At 40.7% G+C, this 20,557-nt stretch overlaps 1 protein-coding gene across 5 annotated transcripts in view; it reads right to left on the reverse strand.

Annotated features, from left to right (window-relative positions):
• Nucleotides 1-991: 991 nt before the first annotated feature.
• GEMIN5 (gem nuclear organelle associated protein 5) overlaps nucleotides 992-20,557 on the reverse strand; it is a 43,146-nt gene continuing 23,580 nt past the window's right edge. For 2 of the 5 annotated variants that reach the window (XM_059417233.1, XM_059417231.1), the window contains exons 16-28: nucleotides 18,304-18,531; nucleotides 16,828-16,941; nucleotides 16,187-16,309; nucleotides 14,747-14,842; nucleotides 14,189-14,326; nucleotides 12,825-12,972; nucleotides 9,930-10,049; nucleotides 9,316-9,526; nucleotides 7,468-7,716; nucleotides 5,809-5,971; nucleotides 4,538-5,042; nucleotides 3,101-3,197; nucleotides 992-2,535 (exon numbers count right to left, since the gene is read on the reverse strand). In XM_059417233.1, coding sequence (XP_059273216.1) covers nucleotides 2,368-2,535; nucleotides 3,101-3,197; nucleotides 4,538-5,042; nucleotides 5,809-5,971; nucleotides 7,468-7,716; nucleotides 9,316-9,526; nucleotides 9,930-10,049; nucleotides 12,825-12,972; nucleotides 14,189-14,326; nucleotides 14,747-14,842; nucleotides 16,187-16,309; nucleotides 16,828-16,941; nucleotides 18,304-18,531 — 2,360 coding nt within the window. In that variant the 3' untranslated portion in view covers nucleotides 992-2,367. Of the gene's footprint in view, nucleotides 2,536-3,100; nucleotides 3,198-4,537; nucleotides 5,043-5,808; nucleotides 5,972-7,467; nucleotides 7,717-9,315; nucleotides 9,527-9,929; nucleotides 10,050-12,824; nucleotides 12,973-14,188; nucleotides 14,327-14,746; nucleotides 14,846-16,186; nucleotides 16,310-16,827; nucleotides 16,942-18,303; nucleotides 18,532-20,557 lie in introns of all 5 variants that reach the window. The other 3 variants (XM_059417232.1, XM_059417230.1, XM_059417234.1) reach the window with 2 other exon arrangements.

Consider the following 20,557-nt stretch of genomic DNA (forward strand, 5'->3'; position numbering starts at 1 on the left):
CAGTGTGGGTGGAATCTAGAAACAAGGTGAAGTGTGTAAAAAGAGGCTAAGAGGTAAATGCTAGTATCGGGCAGGGCCCTGGAAGCCCTGCAAGGTGATCTTTTTCCCACTAACAATGGGGAAGTGCTGAAATAATTTTATTCCACTTACAATGGGACAGTAGTGAAATAATTTTTTTAAACAGGAAGTTGATAAGATTTGATTTGTAATTTGGACTTGTCATTGGTATATGAAGAATGGAGAATCAGTAATAAGAGCAGATTGAGAGGCAGTGGGATGTGAGAGCAATCATCTGATTAATGAGGTGGTGGTTTGTATTAGAAGGTTTGGATTGGGTAAAGGAACAACACTAATTCTTCATTTGCCTATTGGTATCTACTTAGCTTGAGTCACCTCCTCAGTGCTTTGGCTCTTTGTGGTTCTGATAATTAGGGAGATAGAAAGGAAAACCATCTATTCAAATTGGAAGTGGCTTAACTACATTATCTAATATGGGAAAGAATTTGGGAGGAAATGGAATCTTGTCACTTCTGTTCTGAGTAGTTTCATTGCTTAGTTGTCTAGTAGTAACTCTTGTTCTTACTATAGCAGTAACTGAGGAGTGTGTATGATTCCTCCAAGCGCAGATGATGGTTCTGATAAACTGTGAAGAAGTTCAGAGTTTCTAGTTTAATGATACTGTTCTTTAAGTGGAAGGGAATAAATATTTTTCTGTCTCTGCAAGTGAAGCATTTGTTCATTTCAGTGAAGATTGTAGAGCTGGTATCTACTTCTCCACATAGCCATGCCTGTGTATAATCTTTGCAACCAAGATTTTCTATCCCTAGTAACAATGCATCTTCTTCCTCAAGTTCAAGTAACTGTGTAAAGAATCATGAGGATCTAAGTTCTACAATATTTGTTTTTTGGGGTTTAGCATTTTTAAATTCTAAAGCTAGGTCTAATTTATTTTTTTTAAAAAAGATTTTATTTATTTATTTGAGAGAGAGAGAGAGAGAGAGAGATCAACAAGTAGGCAGAGAGGCTGAGCAGAGAGCACGATGTGGGCCTCCATCCTAGGACCCTGGGATCATGACCTGAGCTGAAGGCAGAGGCTTATTAACCCACTGCGCCAGCCAGGCACCCTAAAGCAGCTAGGTCTAATTAAAACAAACAGAACCTCTGGTCAGTCAGATCTTTAAATAATGGTCTCTTAAACTCTTTCCTTCCAAGAGTTTCTGTTAATGAATTTTATTCTTGCTGCCACAACAATCCCAACTTAGAAAATAATTGAAAAATAAACCGGACACTCAAGCAGAAAAGTTTTCACAATGAATCCCAAAAGAAGATAGTTATACTATTGGGAAAGAGTGTTCCCTCCCACCCTTACACCAAACTATCTGATTTTTATGCCCCAGCAACTGGGATATTACAGAAACATCTCTTTCTGACATTGTTCAAGAGGATGCTCAGTAATGGAGGGGGGGGAATGAACAGGTTTTATAATTAAGTAGTATATAGGATCCCATTATGCTGAATTTGGAGTCCACTGATCCAAAAGTTACATACTGATCCAAAAGTTATATATGCAGAATTATTAATTTTTCTTCAAAGACTGTCTGTGGTTTTGATTCTCAAAGGGTCCTGTGATCCAGAAAAGATTGCAAGCCACTGAAACAGTAATTTCTTCCTGAGCTCTTTTGATCACCATTTCATTTTATAAAACTGAAGGGATAAGACACATTGTTTTAGTTATTTGTTCTTCTAATGCTTTAGTAAATGATTTGTTCAAATAAGCAGTGACAAAAAACAATAAAACCAAATTTTTGATCTAAAGTTCAGATGGATGGTAGAGTCAACATGATGGGTAAAGGCCTATTTCACATTCTAAGTGAAGTCTTCGAAAGAACAGAAGGGGAGAACTCATATTAACAAAAAAGTAAGAAGAATGATACCAAGGCATAAAATGTAGCAATTCTGTCTCCAACAAGAATGACATGTTTACCATCAGGTGAAGTATTTATAAAGGTAGCTTGTGTTTAAGAACATAACACTTTGGGTAATTAAAAAGTTTCTCCTCTTTGGGTGAAACCTACATAAGGCTTTAGAGTTGACCAACGATCACACTGCAGGTGTTAATTCTGAAAACCTACTGCTGGCTTTTCATGATCCTTGCTCCAGGAGGAAACCACAGTTGAGTCCAAAGTCTGATTCCACGATGTGTAAGGTAGAACAGAGTCCATTCAAACTTGACCCTCATTTGTATTACTTCGATCACTGCAAAAACACCTAGGGATGAGTGTGAATGTCTGGCATGGTATAACTGTAGAGATGAAGGGTGTCACAGGTTTTGAATTTGGCACAGTTTTCTTAGAGGTCCTTGAAAATTCACGTGCAGAAGGTCTCGCAGTATCTTTTGTAAACTTTAGTGTTGCCGTATTTCTGAAGGAGTTCTTGGGCCTGTTGCTGCATGTCTTGGGTCACGCTGCCAGGACACTGGGACCCAATGTGAAGCAGGATAAGGCAGCACTCCAGCACATCGGGGAAGGGCCAGATCTGAAAGATGACACGGGAAGGAAGCATTTACAAAAGAGCCACATATACCTGCTTAGAGGCACCAGCAATTCAGTCTCATCTAGTGATACTTCTCCGGCATGACTGAGCCATTTCCCTTATAAGGCTCTTCATCAGTTACTCTAAGGTTAGAGGATAATCAAAACTGGGATATCCTTTCTCAAATGAAAGAATCTGTCTCTAGAGCCCTATTTAATTAATTTAAATCATGGTTCTCCTTTAATGGCACGGCCACATTCAAATACACCCAGTCCATCTATAAGTTATCAAATACATGGTACCAATTTTTATTTTACCTTCCAATTCCAAAATTTGTTCCATTTTGCTAAAGAATGAGGTATAAAATTTGCTTGTGTTGTCAATAATCCTATTCTCACAAAACATTTTAGTTAACCAGACACAATGAGATCCTAAACTTTTAAGCATATACAGATGTGAAGAGACTTCAGAAATGGTACAGAGAATCAGATGACCTTAAATAATTTGGTATAGTCAAGTGATAATATAAAAAATCATGTTTTACCAAGTGAACTGTTATAAATCTTACCTTAACACTCTCAGGAAATTTAGCTATTTTCTCATTTGCCTCTGTAAGCCTTTTGGTTAATTCAGGCAGAGAAAGTGGCTGATTTTTTTCTTCTTTACTAGTAATAATAAAAACAAGTGTAAGTCATATGCGTTGCCCCACATAACTTTTAACTTATCCTATAAGTAAAATTCTTTTGTCATCTGGGTCTTATCTCTTAATCTCTTATCTTTAATATAGAGGTCAAGAGGAGGGAATTTAATGTGATGTTAAGTTTTCAAAATGCAATACCATTCCTCACTATTTTCCAAATCCCCACTTCTTAGACACTTAGCTCTAATGAAAGTTTAGGACCTCAAGGGGATTCAGTTCTGCAGCTAAGTGCAGAAAGCCTGGATTTCTCTGGGGGAACAGACATAGCTGGGGCTCCTAATCGTAGGTGTACGGATGCACATTTTTTCTGTGAAGAGTGTCTTAAGCTTGTTAAAGGAGTCATGTGATTCAGAGGTTAAGAGCTGCAGGGCTGGAGAACTTTTTAGTGTTTTTCTTGTTAATAAAACCAAGCCTAACGCTGCCTAGAATGTGGTGGCTTACTGGAGAAGTGACTTAAAACTCTGACTCAAGATTTCAGTGGGAGCCTCCCCCCCCAGCCCATCGGAGTGTTTATACAGCAATAAATGTATAAGTGTTTATACAGCAATTAATTTTTTTTCAGTTACTAATACAAGTATCACTTATCAGTTTATTAATGGTACTAATTACTATGTTTTAAGTCTTGCTTGGGAGACTGTCTATGTAAAAGGCACTCAGTATAATAACCAATCAGTAACTGTTAATCACTACAAATGCCCAAGGCAGAAGGCCCTGTAACAGTGCAGATGAGCTTTACAGTGATTGGTGATTAGCCCCTGTCATCCACCTGTCCCCTGTGTTCAAAAGAAATGAGGGTGCTACAGCATTCTGATCACTTGGGATTTTCTCAATTCAGCATGCACTTTTGTACGCTACCCTTTTTGTGTATTTTCTGGGATAGCACAGAATGGTTGAAAAACTGGTTTTCATTAATGACGTGATAATTCAACTCCCCATTTTAATTGGTTAATTTTTTTTTGGGGGGGGGAATCTACTTTTTGCTCAAAGGTAGGATTTTATTGTCTGTCCTACTGTTACTGACATTATTCTTGATTTCATTTAATTGCCCCAACAAGCGAGGTAGGAGTAGGTAATCCCAATTATAGATGAGGGAACGAAAGCTCAGGAACATTAAGAATCTTGCCTGAGGTCACTCGGTAGAGCCAGGATTAGAACCCCAGGTTGGACTCCGAGGCTGGTGCATGCTACATTATGGTGCTGGCAAGTGACCTCATCAGGCTCATCATGTGCTGATTTTTATCTGATGATGATGTGGGAACTCAGCAGGGTATTTCCAATTCCACCTTATACCGACTCATTACTTACCACTCATTCTGAGGACTAGAAAGGGACTGTTCTGCTGCCTGCTCAGATTCATTCTTATCAGGACCGTTTGTTGTAGATTTACAGACTTGACTCTTCTGGTGTTGGCGGATCATTTCTGCCAAGGTCTCTTGGACTTCAGCAACGGTTCTCTGTGAGTTTTGGAGACTGGCGTGCTTTTCTGAAAAGAGCTCTTTACAAGTGATTAGCATTTGCTTGCTTTCTTCTGTGAGTCTCACATCTAATTCTGGAGGCCTGTTTGGCTCTGGCTGAGAATCTCCGGAGTCCGTTTCTTCAGGGGTGGCATTGTTTATCTGCTGGCTTTGCTCAACAGAGGCTGTCCTTCTGTGAGCAGCTCTTACCCAAACACTGGATTTGGGGCAATGCCTGGAGAGAGACCACCAAAATTCATACAGATGTCCATAAATAAAAAAGGCCTCCAAACTTTTGAAAGCTGGTGTGATGAGGGACTGAGGTTCACCCAGTTTGTGCTTTAGATGGTCACAGCCTAGAAGAAGAAAAGGATTTAGGGTTGTGTGTTTCTTTATCTGCTAGAAATCTGGCCCCTCCCCTTACATTTGCTATCACCCACGGAGAGGATCTCAATAAAGGACAGCTGTGATCCATGGGACCACATGCCCTTCACCAAAAGTCAACCAGAGCTAAACATCTTGTGACCTAGGACAGTATTCTTGTTGCTGTAGTCTATGTGTCAAAGCGTTATAGAAAAATAACCCATCCTCCTATGAAAGCTCTGGGGGGGGGGGCTAGTATCCCACTATGTTTCTGAAAAATCACAGTGATTTAGTTTAGTGACTATGCAGCTCAAAGAATATCTTTCTGCTGTACTTCTCTATTTTTTTAAAATTCATTCGTTTGTTTTAAATGTTTCTCTACACCCAGTGTGGGGCTCAAAGTTATAATCCTGAGATCAAGAGTTGCCTGCTCCTCCAACTGAGCCAGCCAAGCACCCCATGAGCTTTTCCATTCTTAACTGACTGGTGAACACATTACTATTTCTCTCAAACTGAGTAGGAGAATTTATAGACGACAGTGTGGTAGATAAGGCAGGTAGGGCCAGGTAAAGGAAGACAGCTCAGTCATTCTGGCTACCTCTTAAGGAGCTTGGGTAAGAGAATTCAAACTTGGTGCTAAATGACCTAGCTGGCTGGTCTCTATCTTTCAGTGATGTATGTCGTGCTAGTGCCACACCACTGGTGGTGGTTTTATCATCCATTAGTAGGCATGCCCCAGCAGAAGTGGGGGTCATTTACCCTCAGGAAGAAAGGCTGAGTGCACTTCCTGCATGATGGTGAAGTTTCCCGAGTCGTAGCTCCGGACCACAGCCCGAAGCAGGGCTTCCACAGCTGCGTCCCAGGAGGCCACTTGCTGGCTCAGCACTGCCAACGTCAGGTCATGGCAAATGTGAAGCAGAAGCTGGAGGGAGGAGCCAGAGTTTCAGTTAAACATTCTCCCATAGCAAGCACTGGGATGATACCAGAATATTCCTACTGACTGCACCTGGACCAAGTACAGACAATGTACATTTAAGAAAGCTCCTCATATCTCCAACACCCATTTTTGCTTCCGTATCTGAGAAACTTTCCTACCTAGTTGCACAGTAACATAACATACCTTGTCTGGTGTCAAAGTCTGTTCATGCTAAAAAAAAAAAAATGCCTTGACATTTGTATTTAATTAAAACAAAAACTGAGTTTTGGAACTAAGAGTTATAATTCAACCAACCAAGCTGGAGTATAATTAAAATTTATAGGGAGCAATTTGATGAGTTTTGATAAATCCATCTATCTGTATAGATATAAATGCTACAATCACCACCACCATCAAAACCTAGAACATTTTCATCAGTGTAAAATATCCCCGTGTACCCCTCTGCACACACTCTCCTCTCCCCAACCCGACAACGACTGATCTGGTTTTGACCATATAAATTTTGTCTTTTCTTGAATTCCTATAAATAGAACCACAGAGTATACAGTCTTTTGTGTCTTCCTTCTTTCACTTGTCATAACAGTCTCAGGATCTGCTGACAGTATCTGTATGTCACTAGTTCGGACGTTTTTAGGGTTGCAAAGTATTCTACTGTATGGATATAACATAGTCTGCATATCCATTCACCAGCTGATGGACATTTGGGTTGTTTCTCATTTTTGGTTGTTGTGCACTAAGCTGCAACAGACATTTGTGTACAAGTACGTGCGGATACCTGATTTCTTGTCTTTTAGTGAAATATCTAGGCAGTGGGAATGCTGGGCCATTGAGCATGTCTATGTTTAACTTCATAAAAAACTGCCAGACTGTTTTGCAAAGTGCTATGTATCATTTGAGGAAGTCTTGTGTCTCATAAATATTGTGCCCTCATTTTCCAAAGAACAAGCAGATAAACTGGTATCTATTTATAGCACGTTTACAGCTGTTACAGTGGATCAACTGTATCTCCTTGCATCAATACAGAGTGATTTTACAAACTGCTCACTGAAAGAAGCAAGGTACAAAATACATATGGCCTGACTTAGGGGCTGCCTCTAGTGAGCTAGCAAAGGGGAACGGGTACCAGGAACTTCAACCTTACTGTATTTCTTTTACTAAAAACTAGTACATACAAAACAAAACCAGAGAACTATGAAGCAAAACTGACAAAAGGTGACCATCCGTTAGTTAATTCTGATTGATGGGTATTCTATTTTTCTCTACACTTTTCTGTATTTTTAGACTTTTTTTCTAATTTTTTTTTAAGAGAAGACTGAGCAAGACTAACTTCAAAGCCAAAGGGCTTTAATCAGTCTGGAGATCTTTCCAGGTTGCCTGGCCTGCCTTGGTCTTTTCTGAACCACAAACTGGCATTCAGCTTGTTTCCTTATTATGCTGGACACAGACTACGGAAGTCTTACTAGAGAGTATAGACAGGGTACCTGTTTGGAGGGAGTGTTATTTGTAGCCGATGGGTACTTGATACTCTGCAGTTGCTGCAGGGCTGCCTGGTACTGCTCTGGGCTCTCCAGGCTGAAGGTGCTCTTCCATATAGCGGTCACCCTCTCCACAAAGGGCCCTGCAGTGCCTGTAGCCCAGGTGTTGTAGGAAGAGCTTTTGGCCTCTAAAAGCTGCCTTTCCTCCAGGTGCTTGGACAGTAGCTCAAGAAGGCAAAACACCAGTCTTTGTCCCTGGAACCCAACAACAAAGGATAGGAACTGTTAGGCAGCGGGAGTGCCTGATCGTCTTGAGAGCTCTCCGTTTCTCAGTGTGTTCCCCATTATATCTGCAGCAACCAAACCCTGTCGTGGGCTGCCTCTGGATACTGTGAGTCATGAGTGATGGGGGAAAAGGATGTGATCTAATAGACGCCGTTGCAGGGATCCTCGAAGTAGCCAGGACCCAAGCAAACATTTTTATAACGCAGAACCCCAACTGTAGCTCTCCCCACTATAACATAAACCACATGCTGGCCAGCCACCCAAGACTTGTGGCCCAGTTTGAGAAAAGATGGCCTGGATTCATCCAGTTCTTAGCCCCTGCCCAAACTTTAGATTAAAGGATACAGAAGTAAAGTGTAATGGGCAGAAGGTGCTAGAGCAGATAAGCTGTGTAGTTCTGAGGGTTGGGGTAGGTATTAAGGCAGCCTGTCTCAGCAGGTTTAAGAGGGAGTCAGCTGGAAGAGAAGAAGCTCTTCTAGAAGAAGAGGATTAGAAGCTCAGAGAGAAGCCCTAGAAGCCCTAGTCTAGCAAAAAGAAAATCTTTCTTTTCTAGCCCTAGTCTAGCAAAAAGATTTTCTTTTTGCTAGACTTTCAGTTGCTACGAGATTCGTGTGTACCCTTATAATATCTTCTCAGTTAGGCTTGGGAAGGCCTCTGTTGATGAGCCAAAATAGCCTCATCATTATCAATAGCATTTAGCATAAAGTTGAAGGTTTTCTTGCTTTGATGAGGATGCTGCTTAAGAGAAAAAAAAGAAATGCTAAATAACCATTTTTTTTTTTGCTATGGACAAATAAAACTCTCTCAAGATTTGGTCACTTTATAAATAATACACAAATGACACTATCTTTGAGGGTATACTACTTTTGCCTCCGTTTTTATTTTGCAGTTCCCAGAAGGCTACTAAGTTTTTCTTGGGCTATGAATATTTAGCTAGGAACTGTCTTTAGGCCCAGTAACGCTACTAGGGAAAGAGGAATTTACAAAGTTCATATTAGTAACTGGCCAGCAAAGTTATCTAAAATGGATCAAATGTTTATATGTTTTGGAAATTCAGAGTGCTGATGCTTTTAAAGTAATCTCGGTTTTGAGTGGTAAATTACTCATTTTTAACCAGAAAGGGATAAAGTAGACACTTAACAAAATACTGATTTTACCACACTTCTCTATGGTTTAAAGCTAACATGGAGTGCAGTGACAGAACCATGATTTCGGTCAGATGTTAATCCCTCTTCCTCTCCTTCTTCAAAGAAGACCTGATGACCCCAACGAAGAAACACCAGACCGGAGCCCAGGGGCTGAGCGAACTCAAGTCTACTCATACATGTTGTACCCAAATTGCTAAGGGAGGAGAATCACTGCGAATGGTTATGTTCTCTCTTTGAATACGGCAACTGACAAGCCACGGTACTTCCACGGGAGAGCAGGGCCAGGGTTTGCGAGACACCTCTGAGGAGACCTGCCTAATTGGCATAGCTTGTTCAACTGGGTTATTAATTTGAAATTGAACTAGAAAAGGACTTGGGGCCCTTCCCTCTTAAATACCAGGAGATACAGTAACAGACTGACCTTTAGACTTTCATGTAGCTTCAGGGCTTCCTGGGCTCCCACCCAGTTCCTGGCCAAAAGCAGCTCCTGGGCACAGCGGAGAGCCAGGGAAGAGGACAACTCATTCTCTCCTACAATTGAAGCCAACTCCGCAGCCGTCTTAAGTGATGCTGCGTCCCCCTTCTTGGACAAAACTTTGGCTGCGTTGTAAGCACAAGCAGCCCCTAAATAGCTGTGATAGAGAAGAAAACCCCAACGTGTCACAAGCAGATCTCCGTTCCCTCTTCCACTGCCATACACAGGATGAGTGATAGCATCACACGGGATAAGGATATAAAGGAACCTCAACATTTGCTGAACTGAAGAGTCTTCATTCCCTTCCAGTTTCCCTGTTTGATGGTAAAGACATCACTAGAAGAAGGGGACCTCCTGAGTCTGCTACTGAGGTTTCCTGAATAGTTACGGTGATTCAAATAAATACTGAGGAGGCAGGTCCTGATGAATCTTACGAAGCTGGGTTTAATACACATATGCCTTTTTATTTTCTAGTCACTTTACCCCCCCACCCACCCTTCACTTACTGTTCTTATCCTGTTCCTCTATGTTCCGATTCATGCCTGTTCCCTCAGGCTTACCATTTGGCGGCTACAGCATAATGGCCATCTTTTTCCAGGATGGCTCCCCAGGTGAGGTACAGGTCCTTTAGGATCGGGTCTTCTGGGCGCAGTCGGGCCTTGGCAACTGCAATAGCTTCCCTAGAGGCAAGAACAGATATTGGCCAATTTGAAAAGGCTAGAAGATAGGACAAACTGTCCCTCTTGTATTGTTCAAAAGTTCCAACAGCCTAAGAAAAACCGTTTTACTGTGTTATGGAAGAATTTAAAACCACATGCTTAGCTCAGTTCTTTCCCTAGATCAGCAGTTCTTAAAGTATGGTTTGTGGATTCCTGGGGGTCCCCAAGTCCTGTCACTTCACAGAAAACCACCACCTATACTGTCGCCAGTGATAAAATTTGATCTTTCAAGTGAAAACTAGAATTTTAGGAAATCTGTGCCTGCTGCTGTGGCCTGATCACTTCCCAAAAGTTAAAGATTCTTCTGAAGACACTGATGGTGATATTAAAGAATGTGACTTTTTTGGGGGGATATTTTATAATGAAACGTGTTGACATTGGGAGTATCTATATAATTCTGTGAGCTAATATCTTCCAGGTGACATACAACTTCTGAGTTGTACCGACAAAGTTGTAGCTGGAGTTGAAATATTTTGGATTAAGTTGATCTAGGCAGAGGAATGTTCAAGAGGTATTTTGAGACAACCACCTGTAGCCACGATAGAGTAACAGGGACCAGACTTACCCTCCTGCCACAAAACTAGACAAAATGTGTCTAGCGCAGGAGTGTCATCCTGGAGAGAGGGGAACCAAGGACATGAGCCCTGTCAGGGACCCCCTGCAGCCATCTTCCTATAGAGAACCCCAGCAGAGCCTCAGCAGTCTCATCAAGTGGAGGAGAGACAAAGCAATTGGAATTTGAGGGCCAGGATGATAGGAAGGAAGAAGCTGTCCAGAGAAGGGTCTATAGAACTCTGCGGATCCCATGGAGTCTTTGGCTAAACACAAAGGCCATACATGTGTAGGAAACTCTTCAAGGCTAGACAAAGACCAACCAGGGAAGTGTAAGCTCAGTAATTCCCAGAGCTCACTTTGGGGCCTTGGGGACTTTTGTGTTTTGACTAGCCAGACATCTGAGTTCTGATTTGTTGAATACACAAGGCATTCAGTAAAGACACCAGAAGGTAGAAGGACAAACCAATTCTAGAGTACAGATTTCCCTAAACTTGTCCTAAAAAAGCCATGGAAAGATCAAGCTGATCCAGAGCAACTTTTAAAGATTTTATTTATTCATTTGAAGGAGTGAGTGAGTGAGCGAGCAAGCACGAGCTGTGGGAGGGGCAGAGGGAGTGGGAGAGGGAGAAGCAGGCTCCTCCCTGGGCAGGGAACCCTGACACGGGGCTTGATCCCAGGACCCCATAATCACTACCTGAGCTGAAGTCAGCTGCTTAGCCGACTGAACCACCCAGACTCCCCAGGTCCATAGCAACTTTAATGCTCTCTAAAACAGAGTTCAACTCACTCTAAAGGAAGACAGACTAAGACAGAATAAAGAAAAAGAAAGTCTCTTTAAAGCCATCACATCAAAAGACTGAAAATCAGTGATGGAGAAAGTCCTAAAAACAGTAAGAGAAAAATGACATAGTTCCTATATAAAAAGGTGAGATTAAATGCAGTAGTCAAGTCAAAACCAACATAAGAGAAAACAATGTCATCTTTGATGCCGTGAAAGACAAAAACTGCCAGAGGAAGATCCTTTAAAATGAAGGCAAAATTAAAGGCTTTTATAGACAAACAAGTTGATGGAATTGGTTGCCAGAAGAATCACACTACAAGAGTGAAGATCTTGTTCAGGTCAAGAAGGAGCTGATAGCAATTAGAACCTTGGAGGACCTATATAAGAGAATGAAAAATGCTGGAAATACATATATGGGCAAATATTAAAAAAGCATTTTAAAACTAATAAAAATTTTTATAAAAAGATGGTTAAAAAAAGATGACAGGTTAAAGCAAAACTTCTAATAGTGTAATGTGGGACTGTAACATGTCAAATACATGACAACAGCAGAAAGGACAGGGAGGAAGGAAAGAAATACATTGTCTATAAGAAGTAATAAAATACCATTTGAAAGTGAACTGTGATAAATTAAAAATGCTAATCATTACAAGCTGTCAAGCAACCATAAAATAAATGAATAGGAGTACAGCTAATAAGCCAGAGATAAAAAAAAATATTCAACTGATTCAAAAGAAAGCAGGAAAAGACAAAATGAACAAATAATAGATGGGACAAGAAGCAAGATGGTAAATTTTAATCGCACTAATATTTACATTAATTGTAAATGGCTTACGCACTCCAATTAAAAGACAGAAACCATCAGACTGGATAAAAACAAGACCCAGTTGTATGCTGTTTACAAGAGATATTCCATTTCTTTTGTTTGTCACTACTTACAAATGTTATTATGGTGGAAGTGTAATAACTTGGATAGGAAGGATTCATACCAATCTCAGGAGAGAGGTATTTCTAGAGAAGGGATGAGGACAGAATTGGAGAAAGGCAATTCAACCAAATCTGGAATGTTATACTTAAAAACTGGGGGCACGGGGAGCTTTATGGGGTGGTTGGCAAGATCCTGTCCCATTTGTATTATACTGTTTTCTCTATTTGTGTTACTTCAGGGATAAAGAAGTTCTGAAAAAACAATCAGTGGCAAACACTGATAAAAATTAACATTTGTTGAGTACAGGTTGTGGGTGCATTAATGCTCGTTAAACTAATATATGCATATTTCTGTATGTTTGAGATGTTTAATTATAAAACGAGGTTTGTGCTGGTTATCAGTAAGGAGAGCTGCGTAGCAGATAAATTTCACATCTTGTCCAACTATTGGTTCAACTGAGGGTCATACAAACCTGTAGAAATGATTTGACTTGAGCAGCTCTACAGCTTCATATACTTTGTGGATAGAAAGTAGGTGAGAGGCAGCCTTGACATATTGATCTTGAAAACACAGCTGTTTGGCAAAAGCTTCCACGGCCCACAGCCACACATGGTAGCCGGCTTTAAAAAAAAAAAAAAAAACGGTGGTTGAATAAAAATCAGGTTAAGGGGGAAAAAAGCACATATAGACATCTGGGTTGGAAATGCTTTTGTTTTAGTAACTGCATTAAGTACATTTAGATTCTAATTGAGTTGCCATTACAGATCCCCTGCTTCATCTACTCTCCCAAATTCTACATTTTAAAACATTATTTTTTTCTTTGATTATATAACATATACAAAATAGTGTAAAATTCAAAAGGTACAAGAGTATGGATGTCAGGACAATGATTACCCTTGTTGGGGTGTGTGGAGACTGACTGAAAAGCAGCATGAGAGAAGCTTCCAGCATGCTGGTAGTGTTAACACTTCTTGATATGGGTGTCGGTTTTAAGGGTGTATTCAAGTTTGTGAAATTCATTGTCAGTCACGACAATGACCTGTGTACTTCTCTCTCTTTATATATAAATAGTATACTTGAATACAGTTAAAAACTGGGTATGGCATAAAAGCTTTCCTTGTTATCCTGGCATCTCCCCACCCAAGCTCGTCCAGATTTCTTTCCCTGAAGAAAACCATTATTATTAGTTTCTTTTGAAACCTTTTTGAAATAGTCCGTGAAGACATATTTAAATAAAAATGACAGAGTAGTAAATATTGTTGTGCATCTACACTTTGACTCTTTTCACTTACTACACTTTGGAGCTCCGTTCCATATCAGAATGCAAAGAGTTGCCTCATTCTTTCATAGGAGCTCCTACTGTCTACTGTCTAGAGGTATGAGATTTAACTGGTCTCTTCCTGATGGACAGAGAGGTTCTTGGGATCTTTTGCTATTACAAATACTGCTATAATGATAGCCCGTGTATACCTGTCATTTTGCATGTGTGAGTATGGTTAATTCCCACACTTAGAATTGCTAAGTTAAGGTTATTAGACATGACCAAACTGTCCTGCAAGAGAGGTTCATCTTTTTAAAAGATTTTATTTATTTGAGAGAGAGTGTGTGGGAGAGAGCATGAGCCCAGAGGTGGGGGTGGGGTTGCAGAGGGAGAAGGAGAAGCAGACGCCCAGTGGAGCAGGTAGCCTGATGTGGGGCTCTATCCCAGGACTCCAAGATCATGACCTGAGCTGAAGGCAGACACTTAACCAACTGAGCCACCCAGGCGCTGGAAGAGTGTCCATCTTTAGCAGACTTAAGCTCAAGGTGAAAGAACTGTTGTTGAGAAGAACATACCAACTGGCGCCATAGCCACAAGACTGTCTGTCAGCTCCCCTCTTTCTGCTGCAGTCTGAAGAACACCTTTTAGATCTCCTTTCCAAAGCATTAGCTGGTGAAATAACTCGGGGTGGCCATTTTCCAAGTGACCTTTTCCTGTTTGGAGGAGAGAGAATGTTGGGAAAATGTTTCAGAAACCTCTGTCAACACAGACTTCTGGAGTAAGAAAGGCCAGATGAAAGAGGAACAAACTCCTAGAAATACGCTGTTGCCAGCTGCTGGGAGAGTCATCTCCCAGAGTGTTCATAATGTGGTGTGAGGCCCACTCAGTCCCTCGTCCACCCGCTCGCTCACTTTCACGTATGTTCACAGTGAACACTGTATGTTCCGGGACCTATGACAGATGCGAGGGGTATATGGGAATGAATATGCAGACCAGGCAGCTCAAAACCTAGTTAGTTGACATGTAAAATGAGCCATTAGGATGTTCCAGGAAGACAGTCATAATAGAGATACGGATAAGGAGTTAGGAAAGCATAAAGACAGACTGCATTATGCTGACTGGATCTGCCTCACCTTCGACTTCAATCATTCTGTACAGGGCCCCCCGGTCTGTGAAAAGCCCCAGGTGAAATCTTTCCTCAAGATCAGCAGACACCTCCTTATTTAGCTCTGCTAATTCAAAAAGACAAAGAAAATGAGGTTACTGTTTTCTGTCCAATTCTCCAAATATATGTCCAGAACACCCCTTTCAGAGAGTGAAAAGAAGAGTCTTTGGGACCTTGTTTACCCTAACAGAGACCCCTGCTGGTTACAAGGGTAGAAAATAGGAGAATACTTTGGAGTTTGTTAAACTCAGCCTTGGCAAAATCCAATGAGATAATTTAGTTTACAGATTGCTCAAATAAAGATTTGGGGAAAAAAAGGATGTAAAAAGCAAATCCCAAATTCAACATGTATTTTGAATGCAGTAGAAAACAAAACAAAAAAAAACTAACAAAGGTCCTTAACATTCACTAGGATCTACCACGGAGGGATGCAGTATTCATTTTGTTTTTAAAAAAGTCACACGAGCAATTTTCCAGTAAGGTTAATAATGTAAAACTATATGATTAGATGTATTAAGTTACAGGAAGTCATCAAAAAATCCCCCGAAGAGGATTATGTATATAAGAAGAGCACAAAATATTCCTGGAGAGAGACAGAAACTGGTAATAGTGTGGCCTTAAGGGGAAATGGGAGTAGGTATCAGGGAATATAAAAAACATTTACATTCTTTTTGAATCTTTGAGTATCATTTTATCATATGCATCCTGTTTTAATATGTAAAATGCAAAATTAAAAAAAAATACTTGCTCAAATATCAAAATAATAGGCACTGAATGAGGGCTTAAAGGAACTGCCATCTTATGGGTGTATTTCTAATAAGCAAGATTTTTTTTTTTCCCCTACATGAAGATACTGTTTCCTGAGGAAAAGACAGTTGAAGGAATTGACTCATGCTGAGCTATTTAAGCCATCATACAAATTCTGGCACATAGATGGCTGGTAACAACTCAATTTATTTATTTATTTATTTATTTATTTTAAGATTTTATTTATTTATTTGACAGAGAGAAATCACAAGTAGGCAGAGAGGCAGGCAGAGAGAGAGAGGAGGAAGCAGGCTCCCTGCTGAGCAGAGAGCCCGATGCGGGACTCGATCCCAGGACCCTGAGATCATGACCTGAGCCGAAGGCAGCGGCTTAACCACTGAGCCACCCAGGCGCCCAACAACTCAATTTATAACAATAAATCAGAGCACTGCCTCTCAAAGTCACTGGGGAGTGCGGACAGTGGATCAGAATGGGGAGCCTGGCACTGCGGTCTGGGTGGGGAGGGAAACCTGGAAGAGAATGTAGAAATACAAACAGTTTTAGACATTGGTTTGCACATTCATTCAACAAATATACAAGCACCTCTCATGAGCTAGTTCCCAGAAGACTACGGATGGGCCAAGGAAGTCTGTTTTTGTACCTTTGGAGTGTTTTGCAGTTGCTAATACCAAACAGTCCTGATGAAGCTCCTCCTTGGACCTGTGGTCCAGGCTGGTAGTCAGTGGAAGCATGGAACGAGCTTTTCGCTTCTTGGTTAAGGATTCTGAAATGTAATAAAAATACAGACTGCCTGAAGAAGAGCTGACCTGAAGAAGACTGCCTGAAGAAGAGCTGACCAGAATCAGTGACAGTAACCTACTGAAAGGATACTGCTGGGCATCAGAAAAATTCCTATGCTTACAAAGCTTTCAAGTTAACTTAGCTGGGGGCAATGTTTACAACACACACACACACACACACACACACACACACGCATGCACACACACACACACACACTCGTCGCTGTGAACACCCTGTGAAGCATTATCAACAGCTGCAAAATGACACCTCGCCAGGAAAACATTAAAAAGTGTTTAAAGTTGTTTAAGTGTTTAAGCTGTTTAAAAACGTGATCCAAAACTGAAACAATCAAGTCAACAAACAAATACTTAAAACCTAAAAAAACAAACAAAAACCCCAACAAAAAACCAACAACAATAAGAACCAAACACTATGGAGTTTGTGGTTGCATGTGATACTTGAGGGTGCTTTCACAAAATATTTTAATCATTAGACACCAACCTGGCTTCTCTTTAGGTGGCTCCTTCTTCAGTAAAGTGACTTTGTTATTAACAGTGACCTTTGACTTTTCAAAGCCTAATGAAACCGGGGTGCAGGTAACTGGTTCTCTAGAAGCTACATCATGGGGGATAAAGAAAAAAAGTTTGGAGGACAATGCAGAATCTAGTTCTTTTTAATAATTAAGAAGTATGCTAGGATTAAGTGTGATTTTATGTATTCCATAAAAGGAGAGAAGATACTTCGGAAAGGAAACGTGCAGTCTTCCTTTTCCCGTCTCACAATCTGTCTGTCCTAGGAACTCGGACTAATTGGGCTAAGAAGAAGTTGTTTCTAGCCCCCACAGTTTTATACCACAGGCCCAGGAGTTCTGAAACTTTGCTCAGATGGCACAACACTTCTTAATCTATTTAGATGACAAAGTACTAACAGCATGCTTAATTACAATAGAGAACATTAAGGGTATGTGATATGGAGTCACAATCCTTTAAAAAAGAAAAAAAGCCCCACTGTTGATCTACAGGGGTCAAGGACACTTTGTGCAACCATTTTGTGATAAAGAGGTATTTTGATGAGCCTTAAAAAAATAAATAAACCCATTAAACTTTTAGCTCTTTATTTTCCTAAACTATGAGTCCAACAGCCATTCCTTGGGATGGAAAGGGTCTGGATGTACCTGTACCATAGACTTAGGCCATTTTAATTCTGTCACATCCAAATATTTCATTTTAGAATTAAACATGAGTCACTGCTTCTATTTATACTTTCTGCTCTTTAATCATTTTAATAGGTCATAGGCACCACAACTTGAAAGTAAACATATAAAAAAAGAAAGTACTAAAATTTCATCCAGTAATACTTTTTCTCTTCAAACTAGGAACAGACTACATTAGAAAATTAGGGACAAAGCCCTGAAAAACTGTTCTGTGAGAAATCTAACTGCCATGATAGCTTACCAAACTAGAAGAACCTAACTCATATTTTTTTCAGAAACAACAACACAGACACACTAGGTACAAACCCAGTTATGAAGGGTGAGAACTTTTGAGTTTCCAGAGTGGTGGTAGCTTCTAGGCCAGATATTTGTACACAGTGGTTTCTTTCAGTAACTGTCTAGATGTCCTAGACATCTGGGACTGGGAAAACTTCTCCCATATGCATGTCTATGGATAGATGCCCCTGGTTTCACTTTGCCCCATAGTCTTGTCCTCATTAGTAAGAAGTTTTTTCTGAAGACCTTCACTATTTCTATGCCAGGCTTCCACCAGATTCCCTTTAACACTTCAGAGGTTTACAATACAGGCTTAAAACAACTAATGCAGTTTCTGACGGCACCAAAGATACAACCTAAGTTAAAGGGATGGGACAGTAAGTAGGTCAAAGGCAGTGAAGTTTCGAACTGAGTAAGGACCTGGCTTAGTTTGCTGGACATGCCTGCTACCTGCCAGAGTCTGGGAAACACAGGATTTGGCCACATACCCACTGAGGCAACACCACTGGGGAACTCTGGCTCCCGGGCTTCCTCTTCACCCTCCTGGTCTGACACGCCATTCTCAACAGGTCCTGAGCTCTCTCTGATGCTCTCGTCTTCATTTCCGTCGTATACTTCCTGCTTTACGGGGGCTCTCGAGGTAGGCTTTTTCTTCTTTTTGGGCTTTGGCTTAGGTTGAGAGAGCCTCTTTTTCTCTAATTCAATACTTTTCTTACCTAGAGGAATCACAATTAAGACAAGGACAGACTAAAATATATATTCTCCCATCCCAGTACTAACCAAGCCCAACCCCGCCTAGCCTCCGAGATCAGAGGCGATTGGGTGCATTCAAGGTGAGATGGCCGTAGATAAAATCTATACTCTTGGTTAAAAGCCCTGTAGGAGATATCTCCAAAACTTCATCACTCTTCTTTTTGATAGTGTTCTCACCATTTCCCTTCCTTCCCAATAAATTTTTAGAGCTGTATTATCAACATGGTAACTAAACCCTTGCAGGATTTCATTAAATCATTAATATGATGCCCAATTATCCTTGAACACTTGTAGTATGTATTCTATACAGAGGGACATTCTCCTGCATTACTACAGCACAGCCATTACAATCAGGAAATTAACATCAATACATTACTACTGTCTACATACTGTATTCAAGTTCTGCCAAATGTACGGAGAATGTCTTTCATAGCAAAAGGAAACAATCCAGGATTACACAATGTTCTTGCTTGTTATGCCTCTCTAGTTTCCCTCAGCCTGAGACAGGCTTGTTTTCCTTTAACTTTCATGCCTTGAAACTTGTTCTGTAAAAATTACAGGACGGTTACTTTGTTGATTTCCCCGATTGCCAGATGTTTGTCATGATTAAATTTAGATTTTGCATTTTGGGCTGGCATACATAGGAGTGATGCTGTCAGTACAACATTGGAGGTAGCACAAAATTTGTTTGTCTCATTATTGGATTGTTTACTTTCACCACCTGGTTAAGGGGGTGTCTTGCAGGTTTCTTCTTGAAAAATCATTTTCCTTTGTAATTACTAAGTATTTGCATCCACTAGTTTTAGGATCCATTGATGTTTCTTTCTTTCTTTTTTTTTAAACTTATTTGACACACACACACACAATCACAAGTAGGCAGAGTGGCAGGCAAAGGGAGAGGGAGAAGCAGGCTCCCTGATGAGCAGAGAGCCTGACGCAGGGCTCTATCCCAGGACCCTGGGATCATGACCCAAGCCAAAGGCAGATGCTCAATTGACTGAGCCACCCAGGCACCCTCCATTGATGTTTCTGGAGCACAAACTGCTACTGTGATGACTGCTGAATGGTAATTTGCTGATTCCATCATTCATTCTACATTTATTAGTTGGCATTCTATTAGGAACAAGAGCTTTTGTTTCTCCCCATTTATTTAGACCTTCATTATTTTTTTCCCCTCAATATGGACTCATGGATTCCCATTTTGTTTTAATTGGTTATTACTTATTTTACTTCCTTTTTTTTTTTTTTTAAGATTTTATTCATTTGATAGAGACACAGCAAGAAAGGGAATACAATCAGAGGGAGTGGGAGAGGGAGAAGCAGGATCCCCACTGAGCAGGAAGCCTGTTGCGGGGCTCAATCCCAGGACCCTGGGATCATGACCTGAGCCAAAGGCAGATGATTAACAACTGAGCCACTCAGGCGCCCCTACTTATTTACTTTTTAAGTATTCTTTTTTTCTTTTTTTAAGATTTTGTTTCTCTGAGAGAGAGAGCACATGAACAGGAGGGAAGGGCAGAGGGAGAGGGAAAAGCAGGCTTCCCACTGAGCCGGAGCCTGATGACGCAAGGCTCCATCCGAGGACCCTGGGATCAGTACCCGAGGCAAAGGCAGATGCTCAACCGACTGAGCCACCCAAGGCGCCCCTACTTTCTAAGTTTTAAGCCCTTTATCCTTTGCTTTTTAAAAGTCATCTTTATTGCAGTATAGTTTAACATACTATACCCACTTTTTAATACTCTGGTGAGTTTTGACAGATGTATAATCATGTAACTCACCACCACAAATAAAATACGAAATATTTCTATTATCTCAAAACATTTCCTCCTGCCTTTTTGCAGTAAGATGCACTTTTCTGAGTCCCGGGCAGTCACTCATCTGCTATCACTATAGTTTCACCTGTTTTAGAATTTCGTATTATATATGATTGTATTTTCTACTATACATTAGAATTATACAGCATGTAGTCTTTTGTGCCCAGTGTCTTCT

This window comes from Mustela nigripes, chromosome 12 (assembly GCF_022355385.1).
Source record: "Mustela nigripes isolate SB6536 chromosome 12, MUSNIG.SB6536, whole genome shotgun sequence".
Taxonomy (NCBI): Eukaryota; Metazoa; Chordata; class Mammalia; order Carnivora; family Mustelidae; genus Mustela; species Mustela nigripes.